The sequence below is a fragment of the Salmo salar genome, chromosome 21, assembly GCF_965601325.2.
Source record: "Salmo salar chromosome 21, fSalSal1, whole genome shotgun sequence".
Lineage (NCBI taxonomy): Eukaryota > Metazoa > Chordata > Actinopteri > Salmoniformes > Salmonidae > Salmo > Salmo salar.
The window spans coordinates 47,748,501-47,763,247 of NC_138311.1; the positions used below are offsets into that span (position 1 = coordinate 47,748,501).

General features: G+C 40.7%; 1 protein-coding gene across 1 annotated transcript in view; it reads right to left on the reverse strand.

Moving 5' to 3' along the window:
• Nucleotides 1–527: 527 nt before the first annotated feature.
• Nucleotides 528–14,747, reverse strand: part of LOC106582420 (SH3 domain-binding protein 4) — a 109,275-nt gene continuing 95,055 nt past the window's right edge. The window contains exons 4-5 of the mRNA XM_014165522.2: nucleotides 2,853–3,041; nucleotides 528–2,143 (exon numbers count right to left, since the gene is read on the reverse strand). Of these exons, the coding sequence (XP_014020997.1) occupies nucleotides 1,919–2,143; nucleotides 2,853–3,041 (414 nt within the window). The 3' untranslated portion in view covers nucleotides 528–1,918. The remainder of the gene's footprint in view (nucleotides 2,144–2,852; nucleotides 3,042–14,747) is intronic.

Below are 14,747 nucleotides of genomic sequence, written 5' to 3' on the forward strand. Positions count from 1 at the left end.
GGTGCAGGGAGAGAGACCTTTGGAACCGTTCAGCTGGAACTTTAAACGGTTTGATGGTTGCTTTCAACATCAGACTTATGGAGTGATGGGAATGCTTGGCAAAGCAGAAAGTTGGATAAACAAACAGGCTGCTGGATGTCATCCAAAAATTCAACTCTTCCTCCATTCCATCCGTCTCCATCTATTCCTCATCCTCTCTTTCATGGGTGTCTATCTCTCGCTGGTGTATTTCAACCTCTTTCACTTCATCTGTATCAGCCAATTAACCGTTAGTGTCTCACCCCCATCTTACCTTTTTTCTCCCTGTGTGCCTGTACATCTCCTCTCAACAGAACATGCTGTATTCTCTGGTATGTGGTTGGGTGGTCAGCACAAACATAACGCTGATTAGAAAACCAAACAACCTGTTCCATCACTAATACTATTTCCACGCTTGTAAGGGAAAACGAGAACACAAACAAATCTGACATGAATATAAATTATTGCTACTGTGGTAGGTAAGAAATCCCATCTTTCAGCATAATGAATTGCGTAAAAATATTCACATTTTATTTATATTCTCCACAAAAGTATGCAGTCACAAAACAGATGTGAAATGTGTATGTGTACAACATACAGGGGACAAAACATATCCAGAATCTTTAACAGAGTTAGCATTGTAACAGTGGTTGGATATTGAATGAGGCATATATGTAGTTATATGTAGAGTCATATTAACTGCTGACAAGCTTCGGTACAATATATTCACTAAGTCTAGTATATAAAGAACTGCAGGCCATATGGTTTAATTTTAAAAGATAGTTAGAGAGGTGAAAAAGCAGTGAGAGATGAATTTATTTGAAATTAAAGAGCAAAGTTAATCTGTGAGTTATGCCCAGTTATTAACTCGGTCCTTAAAAATATGTTCACTAACAAAGTAGTTGAAATAAAACGGACAACAGTAGGAGGAAAAAATAAGAGAGCGCTTTCTTCTCAACAACTCCAAAGCTTTATAAATAAACACATTTATTTAGCTCCTTTGACACACGTGACAAGGCTAAAGAACAAGGATACCATTTAAAAAGTTTGTTTTAGCACTGGATCGAGTCCACAGTTATGAACGAAAGGTGTCAAAATGTCTTTAAAAAATGCTGTGCCATATTTAGAGTAAAAAAATACATACTATGTCAGACAATGAAGATTAAAATAGTCTTTGTGAATACTGAGACTGTAGCATTGTGTAGTTTGGCTGGTGGCTATACAAAGATGGGTGGTTGAGGACTAGCAGTCTAATCCTCCTGGAGGTGAGGAGGAGTCTAGTCCTCCTAGGGGTGAGGGGGTACAGTCTAGCAGTCTAATCCTCCTGGAGGTGAGAGGGAGTCTAGTCCTCCTAGGGGTGAGGGGGGACAGTCTAGCAGTCTAATCCTCCTGGGGGTGAGGAGGAGTCTAGTCCTCCTAGGGGTGAGGGGGGACAGTCTAGCAGTCTAATCCTCCTGGAGGTGAGAGGGAGTCTAGTCCTCCTAGGGGTGAGGGGGGACAGTCTAGCAGTCTAATCCTCCTGGGGGTAATGGGAGTAGTCTAGCAGTCCAGCCCCTCACCCCCATGAGGTCTAAAGGCAGATTAGGAGGAAGCAGGACTCAGAGGGACCAGACAGACAGCTGTTGTTCAGAATATTCAATACAAACAGGGAATAAGGTTGTGGGGGTCAGGGGTGGGGTTAGGGATCGGGTCAGGGGTGGGGATAGGATGTTGATGGACATAGGAAGGACAGCAGGAGGTGGAGTCTATATCAACAGTCCAATGGTTCATCCTATCCTCCTCTTCTATCTTTCATCTATACAGGTGGGAAATAAATTGCTATCCAATTAGCGGAGATATAAGAGAAGGAAACAAGCTGCACCCTATGAGTGATGATGACGATGATCATGGTCAGTTTGGTCTATATGGCACAGTCGTCCTGAGAGGCGGGGCTGAAGGCGGAGCTCCGGAGCGTATCCAGGCAGTTGACAAGGATGAGCGTTCCCGTTAGGTGTTTCCAACGCTTGGTGATGGGGCTCTTCATCTTGTCCAGGCCTATGTGGAGCTCCTGGATCACGTCCCGGTAGCTGTCCCCAATCTGGGCCGCCCACGTCACTAGGAAGTCATAGGCTGGCTTCCACATGGCCTACACAGGGAGAAAGAGAGAGAGGTGGCGATTGAAGGGAGCATATTGAACTGACAATAGATCACATGGGAATTGCATGTTGTTTTCTGATGTTTCTATGGTAATAATTAAATAAACTCAGTGACCTTGTGATTAGATTGCCCGCCCTGAGATTGGAAGGTTGGGAGTTTGATTCTCGGCCGCTTCATACCAAAGACTGTAAAAATGGGACTCGACGCATCTCTGCTTCGCACTCAGCATAAGGATATAGATTGTAAGGCCCTGTGATAGACTAGCGTCCTATCTGTCCAGGGGGTGTACTTGTACATCAAGCTGCCTCACACTACAGAAACAGGAGATAGGCTCCTGCTCCTATGAGCTGTTCTAGCTCGCACAAGCCAACGCTCGTGCAAGGTTATTTACTTACCATGGTCATAATGATGTTGTTGGCTTACACACAGTGCAGCACAGGGAGAGATAAGGACAGAGGACAATGTGGGGTGGTAATTAAAGGAAACATACTGAAGTGATGGTGACAATAAAATCACATGGAACTGGCATGTTACATTCCACCAGTTTAACTATGGTTATGTGGCTGACATTCACAGTATATCAATCCAAAAGTATGTAAAGCACAAAAAGTATTTAACCATTTACAGTTCACAGGTCATGTAATTTCCAAAAGCTGTGTGTAGTATTTCAATAATGCCAGATCAGAACCTAGCCTCACCTCGTTGTCCACCACTCCGTTCCTGTCTCTGTGCGGTCCCTCGTATGCATCCAGCTGCAGACGGGACACTTTGGATAGCCTTTCAGCCAGTTCCCTCCACCGCCCAGCCACCTCCACCGCCGTGGTCAGCAGGACAAAGTCCATCACCAGCCTGGCCACCAGGCCCTGGCAGTCCATCTTCAGCAACGCCTGAGGGGGGAAGACAGAGACTGGTTAAAAAAATGAAAAATGAAAACACAAACTGTACATTCTTGCCAGTACAATTTCACGAGGAGAGCTGGTCAGGACAGGATAACATACAAAACCCACAGGAACAAACACACACAAGAACACAAGATTAAAAGTTTTGTTTATTGGCTATGCTTCCCATTGTTCCTAAATATCCTCTTTTCCATAATCTCAACTGTGTCATTTCCCATAATCTCAGATCTGTGTCATTTTCCATAATCTCAGGTCTGTTATTTTTCTGATGTATTCCGGAGGGCCTGACGGGAACAAAGCCTCTACAGCGCTAAGCACCACCTCACCAGGAGGGCTACAGCATTCCAGAGCCATGCAGGCTCCAACTCTCTGGCTCCAACTCTCTGGCTCCAGCTAGGTACAGTAGCTGGCTATGCTGCTGGGCTGAGAGGAAGAGAGCGATTCCTGTTTGACTAACTCAGCGATAGGCAGGGGAGCAGACCAGGGGACAATGTGCCAGTATGGAGCACAGCAAATAGCAGGAAACCCATGCCGTTTTACACTACTTCAAATGGAGAAAGAGACATTTGACTGGCTAGCACTGTGTAAAATGGCCTGTTTCCAAGTGTGTACATGTAAATTAGAATATCTTTAATGATAAGAAGTAGAAAAGCAATATTGAGAAGTCAGAACAAAAACAGAGTCTGACCAGTCGGCTCTGGAAGGTCATGGATATTTACACACGCTAATAGCCTCTAACACCTTGTCTATTGTCCTCATATCACATCCCAGTTCAGCTCAGCAGGCAAACTACTCCAAACATGTATTTAGTAGGTTTATAACCTAGTACATATATTTTTAAGTCTTAACAAGAAGTATAGACTATAAAGTTAATGGTGTCTATATTCATACAATCATCAATAAAGATCTAATATCAAATCAAACTTAATTTAAAACTATTTGAATTACATTTAAAATAGCAACACATTTAAAACAACAAAATGAATATGTGAACTTTCATGTGCCTTAATAACAAACTTGTATGCAATCTGTAAATACAAATAAAAATTGTTAAAATTACGAGCCTAGTTCGTTTAGCCACAGAAAACGAAAGCAACCTTCCCGCTAGCCATGATTGGCTGAGATAATGAGTGGGCTGGACATGCTGAGAGATGAGTTTGGATTGGTCTGCCATATAGCATGCTTCTGTCTATTTGAGCTGGTCAGTATGTGTTGGTAATCCTGTCTAACGCTGCTTCTAAATGTTTTTTATCCCGTAGTAAAACTGCATACGTGTTGCTTTCCACTTTCTGGAGGACCGAGTTCAGTGGAATTTGAGTATGATAGCTAAGGAGATGGAGAAAACACCTGTCTCCAGATTACATCTTAAAACTAAGGGCAACCATGGCATGTGCGACAGGAGACGTATCCATAAATGAAAAGGGGTTTAATTTCAAGTTAAAGTGTACTGTTAGCCAACTAACGTTAGCTGCCTGGCTCGCTAGCTAACATTACGTGCATGATCTTATTATACGTATCTCAGAGCCATTTGCTTGGCTAGCTAACATTGAACCTGATTGGTTAGCTACCTTCAGATTCATGCAGGGTAGGAACATCAGGAGTTGGGATTATGGTTCATTGTTTAGCCTCTCTGGGCTAGGCGGGACGAATTCGTCCCACCTACGCAACAGCCAGTTGAATCCCGTGGCGCGATTTTCAAATACCTTAGAAATGCTATTACTTCAATTTCTCAAACATATGACTATTTTACAGCATTTTAAAGACAAGACTCTCGTTAATCTAACCACACTATCCGATTTCAAAAAGGCTTTACAACGAAAGCAAAACATTAGATTATGTCAGCAGAGTACCCAGCCAGAAATAATCAGACACCCATTTTTCAAGCTAGCATATAATGTCACATAAACCCAGAAGACAGCTAAATGCAGCACTAACCTTTGATGATCTTCATCAGATGACAATCCTAGGACATTATGTTATACAATACATGCATGTTTTGTTCAATCAAGTTCATATTTATATCAAAAACCAGCTTTTTACATTAGCATGTGACGTTCAGAACTAGCATACCCCCCGCAAACTTCCGGGGAATTTACTAACAATTTACTAAATTACTCACGATAAACGTTCACAAAAAACATAACAATTATTTTAAGAATTATAGATACAGAACTCCTTTGTGCAATCGAGGTGTCCGATTTTAAAATAGCTTTTTGGTGAAAGCACATTTTGCAATATTCTCAGTAGATAGCCCAGCCATCACGGCTAGCCATTTAGACACCGACCAAGTTTAGCCCTGACCAAAGTCAGATTTACTATTACAAAAGTTTGATTACCTTTGTTGTCTTTGTCAGAATGCACTCCCAGGACTGCTACTTCAATAACAAATGTTGGTTTGGTCCAAAATAATCCATCGTTATATCCAAATAGCGGCGTTTTGTTCGTGCGTTCCAGACACTATCCGAAATGGTAAATCAGGGTTACGAGCATGGCGCAATTCGTGACAAAAAAATTCTAAATATTCCATTACCGTACTTCGAAGCATGTCAACCGCTGTTTAAAATCCATTTTTATGCCATTTTTCTCGTAAAAAAGCGATAATATTCCGACCGGGAATCTCCGTTTAGGTAAACAGAGGAAAGAAAACAAAGCTTTCGGTCGACGCGGGCACGAGCCTGAGTCTCACAGTACTGTAACCAGCCACTACCCAAACGCGCTACTTTTTTTCAGCCAGAGCCTGCAAAGCCACGATTCAGCTTTTTGCCGCCTTCTGAGAGCCGATGGCAGCCGTAGGAAGTGTCACGTAACAGCAGACATCCTTTGTAATGGATAGAGATGGCAAAGAAGGCCAAGAAATGGTCAGACAGGGCACTTCCTGTACAGAATCTTCTCAGGTTTTGGCCTGCCATATGAGTTCTGTTATACTCACAGACACCATTCAAACAGTTTTAGAAACTTTAGGGTGTTTTCTATCCAAAGCCAATAATTATATGCATATTCTAGTTACTGGGCAGGAGTAGTAACCAGATTAAATCGGGTACGTTTTTTATCCAGCCGTGTCAATACTGCCCCCTAACCCTAACAGGTTAGCTAGCTAGATGTCTTAACAAAAGACCCCACTATGCAAGTAACCCATTTTGGGTGCGTTCGTAAATTCCGTCTGGCCAACTACTTCGATTTCAGAGCACTCTCATCTGAGTGTGGCAGAGCGCAGAATAACTGAAGAATTTACGAATGCTCAACACCCGTTGAATATGGCCGGTGTCAGTAAACATTGGCAAAAAAGCATAATTAAATTGTTTCCAGCAGCACAGGTACAGTCACCAATGCTCTGGATAACATAAAACAGCCTAACCAGCTCTGCTAGGGCGATGGTCAGAGTGGGTTTTTCTCTCATATGTGTCTGGAAGTAGCTAACAAGCTGGCCAATATTAGCCAGTTAGCTTGGGTGCTTGACTGCCGTTATGAGGTCAGAACGTTCGGATCAACCATACTCATCGGCCAGAGCGTCCAGCGTGCGATCTGAACGCTCCGAGAGCGAAACGCTCTGAATTTATTGACTGACAATAAGACAGCACAGTTGCAGTCACCAACGCTCTGGGAAACATAAAAACAGCCTAACCAGCTCTAGTAGGGTGAGTAATGTTCAGTGAGCTTTTTTGTCTGGAAGTAGCTAGCAAGTTAGCTTGGGTGCTTGACTGCTATTTTTTTTAAATTATTATTATGAACAAAACAAATACAAGAGTACATAGACAGGGGTATTACAAAAAGTTTTATGGTACGTATTGCTTTTTTGTTTTTACACTTACTGATAATTTCAAAAATAATATTTAAATTCTATGTGAAGAGGGGTTTGTTCTCCGCCCACTTCATTTTATGGATAAAGAATCTGCCATGAAAAATAAACAAATTAACAATGAAAGTTAAATCAGGGCCCATATAATTTCGATCAAAATAAAACATATCAGTCTTTCAAACTGACATTAATAGTAGTTTATTTGAAAATAAAATCTTCTAACTCACTCCAAAATCTTCTGACATGAGAACAGTCCCAAAATAAAAAGGTCAAGAGTCCCTGAGTCACAACCACAAAATACACATTTGTTATCAATAGCCATTTTGAATCTGTTTATAACAAAGGTCTTTACAGGGGTGCTTGACTGCTGTTGTTAGTACAGCATGCTCGGATCAACCCTTAAAGAGATGGGTGGGGCTAAAGCTTAAGAGGGTGTGAATGATGCTGAATGGGTGTAGACAAAGAAGGGCTCTCCAGTAACAGTACCAAAACATTCAAAAGGCCATTTTCTCAAAAAGGAAGTTTACAAGTTTAATCAACTTTGAAAGCAAAATTACTTTTCCATTGTTCCTCAAATGCAGTGTATGATATACCATCTTGTAGCTCTGAGGCTACATTAGACCGGCTTGAGCCGGTTGGTCACACATTGTACTGTAGTCCAAAACGCATTTCTTCAAGTGGCTACGGAGGTGCATATTCAATGTGCAATACTGTTTTCCATACAACCTTGCAAAGTTCTCACATAACTGTTGCAAGTGGAAAAGAGCCAACTCGCTCCACTGTGATACATAAGACGGTACAGGCTTTGACAAAATAGGTCCAGCAATCATAACAGGAAAGTACCTTAAGAGCGAAGAAGGAGTAAACGCATGTCACATTTTTACATTCATGTGCATTGAAATGAGAAAACCCTGATGAGATTTCAGCGAGCAGGTGGCCAACTTAAGCTGAATATTTCTCATCATTCCATCATCCAGCTCACCAATATTCTTCCAGACGGTAAAAACGTGTTTTGATGCCCCCAGTAAGATTATGCATAGGGTCCACTACAGCCATGTCCATGGGCATGAAATATGGCAATATAAATAGCTCTGAGGATCTCAGTTTCAGTCTCTATTGTTTTCCTGTGTGCCTTGGTCTTTACCTGTGTCCACATACTCTGTTGCATTTTGTGAACTTAATTCTGATGTTGCAGTACATGGTTGTCCATCCAGTGCATGATGGAGTAATCTGCTTTTTTTTTACCCCAGTTCCATGGAAATGTCTGTAGGCATTTGTTGCAACCTGTGTGAGCTTGACATGGATCTGTGTTGTTGAGCAGATAAAAACATGGTGGTGAAATCACAAGTAGACTACATGGAAGTTAAAAACGTCACGCTAGGGGAAAAAAAGTTTCTAATAAAAGGTTTCTAATAAAATGACATTGAAAATAAACAGGTGCCTGAAAGGCTTAGCAATAAAGTAGTCAACTGTATAACTTATGAAATGTCATCGATGTACACTAGTTGTTAGTTGGAGAATAGGCTACTTGGAGAAAAGATTATTAATGCTTTTACAGAGACGCAAACAACTCTGTAATAATAAACACACACAAAACATGTTCATCCTGCCAAAATAACTCATGGGTCTGTTCTGGCTGCAATGGCAATTCATCTGGAAAGGTGGCTGTGTCTTGCTGTTCAACTGTCCATTGAGTGAATTTATCCTAGAACTTAGTTTTATAAAATGATGTTCATCATCGTATGCGGTCTTTCTCAAAAGTCTGTGGCAGTGATCTAGGTTTGAGATCTGCCTTGCGCTTTTACATGATTGCGACACAATCTATTTTTACAGCCAATCATCAATAAATAATATGTGAGGCAGAGATACTTTATGTAGAATTACGGACACAGGCTTTGAGCTAAGTCTTGTGGATCCGTGCACCTAGAGCCAAAGATGGTGGATAAATGAAGATGTCTTACTCAGGTCTTTTACCATTGACAAAGTGGTCACAGTTGCTGTCTACTTAAGGGGTGGCTCTCCCATAGACACCAATGCGATAGCAGCTGGGTCTGGTCTACTAGTATATGAACTAGAAAAATGTGCAAGTCTCTGCTGGAGCAACCATATACAGTCATCGGCAGCGACACACTTGGCTCCCGAGTGGCGCAGCTTTCTAAGGCAAGGCATCTCAGTGCAAGAGGCGTCACTACAGTCCCTGGTTTGAATCCAGGCTGTATCACATCCGGCCGTGATTGGGAGTCCCATATGGCGGCGCACAATTGGCCCAGCGTCGTCCGAGTTTGGTAGGCCGTCATTGTAAATAAAAATTTGCTATTAACTGACTTGCCTAGTTAAAAAAAACTTGTATCACAGTTTCCACTAGATGTCAAAATCGTAAAAATGAATGAAAACAAACATTTGCTCTTTGGTTTTAATTGAAGGTTAGGCATAAGGTTTGTGGTGTTTTTAAGGTTTAGAATCTAATTTTATGAAGATAAATTGTACAAATAGGTGGGGTTTATGGCTTTGTGACTGTGGTAACTAGCGACGCCCAGAGTTTCTGTGCTTGTTTGAGTGGTAAGGCTGAAGCAATCAACTGCAGATGAAAGTCGAAGAGTGAATTCGGGGAGCTGCATCTGCTACAGCTGAAAGTCGGCCACTGATGTGGTTTTCCAACAGCAGGGCTCAGTGCAATAAGGCAATGTTGCCATTGTTTATAAAAGTATCACCCACACAAACTGTAAATATATGTGTACATTGTACTATCAATTGGGGAGAGAGAACCTCAAATATCACTTTAATTTATACCTATCCACTTAATAGTTATAGAATCGCGGAAAATATGCTTCCTGTTTCAGTCACATCTTTGGTCCCGTTCGCGTGGGTTAAACCCCCCCCACTAATGATTCGTTGACAAATAGTGCCCCCCACAATGAAGGTGATGGCTGGAAATTGCAGCTGGTGAGGAGCAACTGCCGAAAATCTACACATAGGCGCAAGTCGGACAATATTTATCCCCATAATGCAACAGACTTTGAAAGACTTGACAAAAGCGATCTGCTCGAACACAGACGCTGTTTTGATGGAACAGAAAGTGAAGCTTCATTAAACACAAGCACAAACTCATCAGCCAATCAAATGCATGGGAATTGAAGGGAAGGCGTAGTGATTGAAAGGTAAACAATCCAATCAAACTAACAAAACCAGAAGGGCTGTTGAAAATGACCAGTCAAAAGAACGCGATTTGAAAACTCTGCCACAGGTTTTCTAAACTGTCTTTGGGTGCGTTTGAGTGGTAAGGCGAAAGTAGACGGAAGTCAACGATTGAAGTCGGGGATGTACATATGCACCAACAGGAAGTCGGATAACTTCTGCTGTTTCTAGGAAAACGCGAATGGCTGACATGGCACTCGCCTTTGTTATTGTCGATTAAGTGAATGATATAAAAATTCCACTTTTTTATATCATTCATATTATCAACATGTTCCAAGGAATGAATATCCTGATAAAGAAATATTAGATACAAGCCCAAGCTCTTCCTTTGTGAGGTTCTCAAAATATAGCCAGGTACAGTAGTGAATGCATAGGCTACAACAATGAGAACATATAGGTGTTTTTGCAGCATATGGGATATGCTTGGTTGTTTGCCATTACTTCATGCCCTTGTACCTGTACCTTGTATTATTTGTGATTGTGCAACATGGAATTGTAACATATGTGATTAAATGGTCCACAAAGATTCTTACTGAATGCAAATTGATTGCATATCAGCGTCGCTACAGCCTGCAGTGTATATTTCTTTAATTCACAACCTTTATATTGCTTGTCAGTAAGCATGTAAAGAACAGAATTTGATTCAATTACATGAAGTATACAACACTCACCGTACAGAACAGCATTAGACTATACAGTGGCTAAAATTGAGATTTTGTGCCACTGATCTACACACAATACCCCACAATGTCAGTGGAATTTTGTTTAGAGAATTTTTTACGAATTAATACATTTGTCTTGAGTCAATAAGTATTCAATGCCTTTGTTATGACAAGGCTTAAAACGTCCAGGAATAAAAATTAGCTTAACCTTTCTGGGCCCGGGGGCAGTATTGAGTAGTTTGGATGAATGAGGTGCCCAAATTAAACTGCCTATTACTCGGGCTCAGAACGTAGGACATGCATAGTATTAGATTTGGATAGAAAACACGCTGAAGTTTCCAAAACTGTTTGAATGATGTCTGTGAGTATAACAGAACTCATATGCAGGCATAAACCTGAGAAAAAATCCAACCAGGAAGTGGATTGTAGTTTTTCAAGACTGGGCCTATTCAGTACACAGTGACTTAGGGTTCAATTTGTACTTCCTAAGGCTTCCACTAGATGTCAACAGTCTTTAGAACGTGTTTCAGGATTTCGCAGTCAACAGAGAGCAAACAAGACCTCCTGGAGTCTGATGACTGAGAGAATGACATGGCCTCAATTACACGCATTCACGTGAGGGGTAGCTGTGTTCCATAATGTTTTTCAAGACATTGGAATCTTCCGGTTGGAATATTACTGAAGTTTTACGTTAAAAAGGCCCTAAAGATTGATGCTTTTACAACATTTGACATGTTTCAATGAACGTAAATATAACTTTTTGTCGTGAAATTTTCGGCGCGCTGCCTACATTTGGAGTAGCTTACTGAACGCGCAAACAACAAGGAGGTATTTGGACATAAATTATGGACTTTATCGAACAAAACACCATTTATTGTGGACCTGGGATTCCCTGGAAGTGCCTTCTGTTGAAGATCAAAGGTAAGTGAATATTTATAATGCTATTTATGATTTTAGATGACTCCAAAATGGCGGGTATCTGTATTGCCTGATGTATGTTTCTGAGCGCCGTACTCAGATTATTGCAAAGTGTGCTTTCCCCGTGAAGCTTTTTTAAAATCTGTCACAGCGGTTGCATAAAGGAGATGTTCATCTATAATTCTTTGAATAACAGTTTAATATTTTATCAACGTTTATGATGAGTATTTTTGTAAATTGTTGTGCTGATTCACCGGCAGTATTGAAGGCAAAATATTTTCTTAACATCACGCGCCAATGTAAAATGGGGTTTTTGGATATAAATATGAACTTTATCGAACAAAACATACATGTATTGTGTAACATTGAGATCTAGGAGTGTCAAAGGTCGTCAAAGGTTAGTGCTTAATTTTAGCTGTATTTCTGGTTTTTGTGACCCCTCTCCTGCTTGGAAAATGGCTGTGTGGTTTTTCTTGTGTTGGCACTGTCCTAACATAATCTAACTTTATGCTTTCGCCGTAAAGCCTTTTTGAAATCGGACAATGTGGTTGGATTAAGGAGAGGTGTATCTCTAAAATGGTGTAAAATAGTTGTGTTTGAGAAATTTGAATTATGACATTTTGTTGTTTTGAATTTGCCGCCCTGATATTTCACTGGCTGTGTCCCGCAGGTTACGCTAGCGTACCACGTAGCCCATAGAAGTTAACAAGTCACATAATAAGTGCATGGACTCACTGTGTGCAATAATATTAAAGTACTTTTTGAATGATTACCATCTCTATACCCCACATATACAACAATTATCTATGAGGTCCCTCAGTCGATCAGTGAATTTCAAGCACAGATTCAACGACAAAGACCAGGGATGTTTTCCAATGCCTTGCAAAGAAGGGCACCTATTGGCAGATGGGTAAAAATAAAAAAAGCAGACACTGAATTTCCCTTTGAGCATGGTGAAGTTATTAATGACGATTTGGATGGTGTGTCAATACACTCAGTCACTACAAAGATACAGGCATCCTTCCTAACTCAGTGGCCGGAGAGGAAAGAAATCGCTCAAGGATATCACCATGAGGCCAATAGTGATTTTAAAGCAAAGTTTAATGGCTGTGATAGGAGAAAACTGAGGACGGATCAACAACATTGTAGTTACTCCATAATTCTAACCTAAATGACAGAGTGAAAAGAAAGAAATCTGTACAAAATAATATTCCTAAACATGCATCCTGTTTGCAATAAGGCACTAAAGAAATACTGAAAGAAAAGTGTGGCAAAGATATTAACTTTTTGTACTCAATACAATGCGTTATGTTTGGGACAAATCCAACACGTCACTGAGTACTCTTCATATTTTCAAGCATGGTGGTGGTTGCATCAAGTTATGGATATGCTCGTCATCGGCCAGGGCTTGGGAGTTTTTTGGGGGAGAAACCCCCCCCAGAATAGAGCTAAGCACAGGTAAAATCCTAGAGGAAAATCTGGTTCAGTCTGCTTTCCAAAAGACACTGGGCGACAATCTAACTTTTCAGCAGGACAATAACCTAAAACTTAAGGCCAAATATACACTGGAGTTGCTTACCAAGACAACATTGAACGTTCCTGAGTGGCCTAGTTACAGTGTTGACTTAAATCGACTTGAAAATCTATGGCAAGACTTTAAAATGGCCGTCTAGCAATGATCAACATCCAACTTGACAGAGCTTGAAGAATAAAAAAAGAAAAAAATGAAAAGGCAAATATTGTACAATCCAGGCGTGCAACGCTCTTAGAACAAAACTGCATTCTTTCAACTTACCCAGAAAGACTCAAAAAACTGTAATTGCTACCAAAGGTGATTCTAACATGTATTGACTAAGGGGCCTGAATATTAATCTCAGTAAATGTTAGAAAATCTTTAGAAAATGTTTTTCTTTTCTTCTTCCACTTTGACATTAGAGTATTTTGTAGTTAACATGATAATTTTACATTGATTTAATTTTAGGAGTAAAAAATAGCATGTTGCTGTTTTGACTGGCAAGCAAAGTTAGCCAACTATCCTTTGGTAGCTAGCTAGCTAACGTTAGCTATCCAATGTTGGTGGGAGAACAGATTGCTTGGTGGCTAGCTAACGTTAACTATCCAATATTGGTGGGAGAACAGATTGCTTGGTAGCTAGCTAGCTAACCAAGTCTAGTAAAATACAGCAAAGGAGAAAAGCGCCTATTGACATTTGATTTTTATTGTTTTGATACAATTAGTTAGTGGGAACGATGCATCACCAAATGAGGTAATGGATTTCCAACAACTCATGGCCATGCGGAATCAGATGCCAGACTACAACACGGGGGCTGATATGAACGAAAGGCTGACAAGTAACTCAACTATTTCAACAACAGAAGTAGAAGCTATAGCCGACCACTCCTCCAGCGACTGCAACATAACAGGAGTTTGTCGAGCAAGATGGAATGAGCTATCCACAAGTTCAATGTTTACCTTCATAACTTGCACTTTGATGGTAGCTAATGTAGAATATTTTAATCCTGTTAATTTGCTAATGATGTTATTTTCTGTTTTAATAGCAAACAGCAAGGATCTACACATTAATGCTGACTTGGAGGACAAATATAAGCCACAAGAAAAGTGACTACAAATCTGTATTTCTTTGACTTTGACAAATATATACAGTACCAGTCAAAAGTTTGGACACACCTACTCTTTCATGGGTTTTTCTTTGTTTTTACTATTTTTTACATTGTAGAATAATAGTGAAGACATGAACTATGAAATAACACATATAGAATCATGCACTAACCAAAAAAAGTGTTAAACCAATCAAAATATATTTTATATTTGAGATTCCTCAAAGTAGCCACCCTTTGCCTTGATGACAGCTTTGCACACTCTTGGCAGTCTCTCAACCAGCTTCACATGGAATGCTTTTCCAACAGTCTTGAAGGACTTCCCACATATGCTGAGCACTTGTTGGCTGCTTTTCCATGACTCTACGGTCCAACTCATCCTAAACCATCTCAATTGGGTTAAGGTCGGGTGATTGTGGAGGCCAGGTCATCTGATGCAGCGCTCCATCACTCTCCTTCTTGGTCAAATAGCCCTTACACAGCCTGGAAGTGTGTTGGGTCATTG